This window comes from Nerophis ophidion, linkage group LG21, assembly GCF_033978795.1.
Source record: "Nerophis ophidion isolate RoL-2023_Sa linkage group LG21, RoL_Noph_v1.0, whole genome shotgun sequence".
Taxonomy (NCBI): Eukaryota; Metazoa; Chordata; class Actinopteri; order Syngnathiformes; family Syngnathidae; genus Nerophis; species Nerophis ophidion.
The window spans coordinates 40,761,436-40,766,712 of NC_084631.1; the positions used below are offsets into that span (position 1 = coordinate 40,761,436).

Consider the following 5,277-nt stretch of genomic DNA (forward strand, 5'->3'; position numbering starts at 1 on the left):
GCACCCCCCGCGTCATATCTGTTCCCGGCACTCGTTGTCACTTCTTCTGCAGCCGATTAGTCGCAAGAAGGATCACTAGCGCCCTCTACCACCAGGAGGCGGGAGTCATTTAATGACTCATATTTGACACACGCAGCTATGGTATATTAATAAAACATAGCTGCTTACTGTTCTTTTTAGCATATTCAATAGCTTGGACCTTAAATCCTACTGAATAGCTCTTAATCTTCTTCCTTTTATGCCATTTCAAATGATTGAAATCAGCCTCCTCCATTTTGAAAATGATGACGGGTGAAGTGTCACTCGTGACGTGACGAGTTTGACCCGGAGGAAATACTAAGCATGCGCTAATTATTTTGCGGAGCGAGTTTGACCCGGCAGTAATTCAAGGCAGGCGCATACTATTCAAGGAAATACGGTAAGTAGAATTATGAAGTAAAAGTAGGATTATGAAGTATAAGTACGATTGTGGCCCAGCATGTTTTGAAGTTGACTTTTTTGTTTGTTGTGTTGCAGCAAGAAGCCAAAGAAAGCCCAAAGACGGCAGATGAACAACCGGCTGAAACCTCTGACCCTGGCCTACGACGGCGACGCCGACATGTGACGCTCACACATCCATACTAGTATTCATCTTAGCCCCTTTTTTTTTTTTTTTTTTTTACCTTGGAACATTTTCTTTCACCAGAGCCTTCATAACTTTGACATGCCTTGAATTATTTCTGCTTTTATTTTGGAATATTCCATTCTTTTGTATTGGGAACCGAGAGGAGAGTCCCTCTTATTTATTTCACCTTATTTATTTATTCATTCAATCTTCTGCCTTTTTTTCTCGTGTTTTTCTTCCAGGCATTATTTGTGCACTATATTAGTGCAGCATGTTTGCAGATTTACAGTAAGTACAGTAGCGCTAGACTTTCATCGCCTCCAAACAAACTTTGGGAAACTTTAAAAAAAAAAAAAAAAAGGTGTACATTCCACTCTGCCTGCTTTTACTCCGACTTTTGTACAAAGGTTTGAATTTCTTCTGTGATATTTTCCATTTTGCTTCATTTCACGTTCATGTGACTCGCCTCGGAATTATCTTTGTTAGTCAAAAAGTCATCATTGAGGCTTAAATACGTTTAAAATCATTTTTGCCTCACATTCTCCACTTGTTATGAAGTACAGTAGTACCTACATTTTTGTTATTATTGGTCAAAAAAGTTGAAAATTATAATCAACCAAATATTCTCAAACCCGTTCCAATTGCCCCAAAAATTTAAAGACATAGGCCTCCTTATTTTATAGCAGTTAGCACACATGTTAGCATGTGCAGTATACTAGCAAATACCTTTACTTAGCATATATGGTAACATATATGTTTGCATATACAATACATAAGCACAAATGTTAGCATATACAGCAGAGGTCGGCAACCCGTGGCTCTTTGATCTCTTTGATGTGGCTCAGCTGCTAAATTGCTGACCCCGACGACTATTTCATGAGGTTTCCGAATTTTAGTGCCTCTCTCAGAGATCACCTGGGGACAACATTCTCCAATTTTCACCTGGACTACAATATTGAGGATGTGCAGTGATGGCAATGTCTTTAACCTCCTCTACAACATGTCGTCGCGCCCGCTTTTACATCACGCGATTATTATATTTTCAGCCTCTGTTAATACACGAAAGCGACTGCAACGCATACTTAGTCAACAGCCATGCAGGTTACACTGAGGGTTGTGATATAAAAAACTTTTGAACACTCTTGCTAATATGCGCCACACTGTGAACCCACACCAAACAAGAAGGACAAACACATTTCGGGAGAACAACCTCACAGTCACACATTATAAACGCAACATAAGAAATACCCAGAATCCCATGCATCCCTACTCCTCCGGGCTACATTAGCACTACATTTGGTGCTAGAGGGGTGTATATTGTAGCCCGGAATAGTTAGGTATGCATGGGATTCTGGGTATTTGTTATGTTGCGTTTATAATGTGTTACAGTGCGGTTGTTCTCCCGAAATGTGTTTGTCATTCTTGTTTGGTGTGTGGCGCATATTAGTAAGCGTATTAAAGTTGTTTATATTATAACTTTCAGTGTAACCTGTATGGCTGTTGAACAAGTATGCCTGGCAATCGTTTGCGTGTGTTAGCTGAATTCTCGTACGATATGTGACTGGGCTGGCAAGCTGATTGAACGAGTTATAGAGCGCGTCAAAAGCATCACTTTCATAGGTTGCTCTTATTATTGTTAATCGAGGGAAATTCTGCAAACATTAGCGAGAATGGTTGATCTGACATTCGGTAGTCTCTCTGAATATTTGTAAGGGTTGGCAAGTGTGATGCTGTCAAGCGTCCTTCATAAAAAACTCGCGGGCCCCACCATCATTCAATTTTTATATTAAGGTGCGATCTGCGTGTCTGAGACCCCTGGTTTATACATAGCACAAAGTAAAAAAAAAACTCTGTATGCAGTGTTATCTCATTTTAAATTTCAAAAGTTTTGTGGCTTCCATTGTTTTGTTTATTTTGTCAAACTGGTCAAAATGTCTCTTTGAGTGGTAAAGGTTGCCGACCCCTGATAAACAGTATGTTAGCACACGTTAGCATTTATAGCAACATGTTTGCATTTACAAAACATCATTGGCACAGATGTTAGCATGTATAACATGTTAGCATATACAGTATATTAGCAAATACCTTTACATAGCACATACAAGACATAAGCACAAATGTTAGCATATACGGTATGTTAGCAGTAACATGTTTGCATTCACAATATATTTTTGGCACATATGTTAGAATGTATAACAACATGTTAGCATACACAGCATATTAGCAAATTACTTGGCACATATAGTAACATTTGTTTGCAAATACAATACATAACCACACATTTTAGCATATACAGTATGTTAGCACACCCTCAGTGTAACCTGTATGGCTGTTTGCATTTACAATACATCATCGGCACATATGTTAGCATGTATAACATGTTAGCATATACATTATATTAGCAAATACCTTTACTTAACACACAAGCACACATGTTAGCATATACAGTATGTTAGCAGTAACATGTTTGCATTCACAATATATTTTTGGCACATATGTTAGAATGTATAACAACATGTTAGCATACACAGCATATTAGCAAATTACTTGGCACATATAGTAACATTTGTTTGCAAATACAATACATAACCACACATTTTAGCATATACAGTATGTTAGCACACCCTCAGTGTAACCTGTATGGCTGTTTGCATTTACAATACATCATCGGCACTATATGTTAGCATGTATAACATGTTAGCATATACATTATATTAACAAATACCTTTACTTAACACATACAAGACATAAGCACAAATGTTAGCATATACAGTATGTTAGCAGTAACATGTTTGCATTCACAATATATTTTTGGCACATATGTTAGAATGTATAACAACATGTTAGCATACACAGCATATTAGCAAATTACTTGGCACATATAGTAACATTTGTTTGCAAATACAATACATAACCACACATTTTAGCATATACAGTATGTTAGCACACCCTCAGTGTAACCTGTATGGCTGTTTGCATTTACAATACATCATCAGCACATATGTTAGCATGTATAACATGTTAGCATATACATATTAACAAATACCTTTACTTAGCACATACAAGACATAAGCACAAATGTTAGCATATACAGTATGTTAGCAGTAACATGTTTGCATTCACAATATATTTTTGGCACATATGTTAGCATGTATAACAACATGTTAGCATACACAGCATATTAGCAAATTACTTGGCACATATAGTAACATTTGTTTGCAAATACAATACATAACCACACATTTTAGCATATATAGTATGTTAGCACACCCTCAGTGTAACCTGTATGGCTGTCTGCATTTAGAATACATCATCGGCACTATATGTTAGCATGTATAACATGTTAGCATATACATTATATTAACAAATACCTTTACTTAACACATACAATACATAAGCACACATGTTAGCATATACAGTATGTTAGCAGTGACATGTTTGCATTCACAATAGATTATTGGCACATATGTTAGCATGTATAACAACATGTTAGCATACACAGCATATTAGCAAATTACTTGGCACATATAGTAACATTTGTTTGCAAATACAATACATAACCACACATTTTAGCATATACAGTATGTTAGCACACCCTCAGTGTAACCTGTATGGCTGTTTGCATTTACAATACATCATCGGCACATATGTTAGCATGTATAACATGTTAGCATATACATTATATTAGCAAATACCTTTACTTAACACATACAATACATAAGCACAAATGTTAGCATATACAGTATGTTAGCAGTAACATGTTTGCATTCACAATATATTTTTGGCACATATTTTAGAATGTATAACAACATGTTAGCATACACAGCATATTAGCAAATTATTTGGCACATATAGTAACATTTGTTTGCAAATACAATACATAACCACACATTTTCGCACATACAGTATGTTAGCACACCCTCAGTGTAACCTGTATGGCTGTTTGCATTTACAATACATCATCGGCACATATGTTAGCATGTATAACGTGTTAGCATATACATTATATTAGCAAATACCTTTACTTAGCACATACAATACATAAGCACAAATGTTTCCACATACAGTATGTTAGCGCTAACATATGTTTGCATTCACAATAGATTATTGGCACAAATGTTAGCATGTATAATAACATGTTAGCATATACAATATGTTAACACACATGTTAGCATATGTATATAATATATGTTTGCATTTAAAATAGATTATTGGCACAGATGTTATGTCTAATAACATGTTAGCATATACAGTATGTTAGCACATGTCATCTGGCAAATACGCTCTCTGGCTTCGTGTCACGTTATTTTCCGTTCCGGCTTTTACTTTGAACCGTTTCCTCTTAAACTTTTTTAATTTTGACGATGCAAAATACTGTAAATCCAATTCGTGTCCAAAAAGCCAAAATATGAAAACGCATCATTTTTTTAGAATAGAGAATTACGATAGCTGCGATGCTAGCTAACTGAAACATTCCGGTGAAGATCTTCCTCAGACTAATGAGGTATACAACATCCGAGGTACTACTGTATTCTCTACTTTCATGTATTCTCTACCTTCATGTTGGCAAATGTCACGTTCAGTATCAAGGCGGGTTTTGCTACTTTTATCCTGCCGAAACCAAGATGGCCGACCGTGGAGTTACGATCTTTTGTTCCCCGCCATGGCGACAT

The 5,277-nt window shown here is 36.3% G+C and overlaps 1 protein-coding gene across 1 annotated transcript in view; it reads left to right on the top strand.

Moving 5' to 3' along the window:
* Positions 1-1,675, top strand: part of LOC133540117 (thrombospondin type-1 domain-containing protein 7A-like) — a 149,572-nt gene extending 147,897 nt beyond the window's left edge. Inside the window, exon 28 of the mRNA XM_061882624.1 lies at positions 517-1,675. Coding sequence (XP_061738608.1) covers positions 517-604 — 88 coding nt within the window. The 3' untranslated portion in view covers positions 605-1,675. The remainder of the gene's footprint in view (positions 1-516) is intronic.
* Positions 1,676-5,277: the final 3,602 nt, after the last annotated feature.